General features: G+C 39.4%; 1 protein-coding gene across 1 annotated transcript in view; it reads right to left on the bottom strand.

Annotated features, from left to right (window-relative positions):
• Positions 1-269: 269 nt before the first annotated feature.
• The window catches only part of LOC110019680 (U1 small nuclear ribonucleoprotein C), a gene marked incomplete at its 5' end in the record, with an annotated part of 45182 nt that continues 44641 nt past the window's right edge, over positions 270-810 (bottom strand). The window contains 1 exon segment of the mRNA XM_020717455.1: positions 270-638. Coding sequence (XP_020573114.1) covers positions 562-638 — 77 coding nt within the window.

The following is an 810-nucleotide window of genomic DNA, read 5'->3' as shown; positions in this document are numbered from 1 at the left end:
AATCATCAAAGTTATCAGATGGAATGGCAACCCGGAAGCAGTATAACAAGCAATTCAGATCAAATAAAAAATTTAATATTTAGCATCTAGACTGGTATATTCATTTCCGAAAGACAATCTTCATTTTGTGAGATATTCTATGTGAAGTAATACATTCAGAATCCAATTTGGTGTTCCATAGTCCTAGATCAGATCAATTTTTCTGCCAACAAAGCAACTTGTAGATGAACATTCAACCAGTTCTGAAAGGTGGAGTTCTTAAAGCATATGATAAAAAATAGCCACCCACGTAAAAATACACTTAATTCAGTAGTAATTTCAAAAGCCTCAAACGAAACAATACTGAGATAGGAACAATAGGCAGCAGCCTGGGCATGCAATAAGAAAATAGCATTCATGTCTGTAGTCATATATCGCAAAAATATAAAGAAGGAAAACATAAATAAAAATAATTCAGCGCCTATCTAACTTCTAATAAACCATGCTGCGAACTATTTTTAAAGAAAGATATTTATATGACAGCAGAATAAGTACAAAGTCTGGCTGAGCTGATGGATACAACTAATGGGTCTCAGAAGGCTGGGAATATGAAAAACTATCCTGCGGAGCAGGAGCAGCAGCTGCACTCAAGCTTACAGAAACGGTAGCAACAGCAAATGGGAAGGGTGTGGGTGGTCGGCATCGGTAGTGGGGTGGTTGGGAGGAGCTTGAATGGAGTTAGGAAGGCGGGATAGCAGTATAATTTGTAGTAAATGGGAAAGGTTTGGTGTCGGGGTGACAGAGGAGTTCGGCGGGGGGTGGGAGCAGAGG

The sequence above is a fragment of the Phalaenopsis equestris genome, unplaced genomic scaffold (genome assembly GCF_001263595.1).
Source record: "Phalaenopsis equestris unplaced genomic scaffold, ASM126359v1 Scaffold000068, whole genome shotgun sequence".
NCBI classification, from domain to species: Eukaryota; Viridiplantae; Streptophyta; class Magnoliopsida; order Asparagales; family Orchidaceae; genus Phalaenopsis; species Phalaenopsis equestris.
This window is presented reverse-complemented; position numbering and strand designations above follow the sequence as displayed.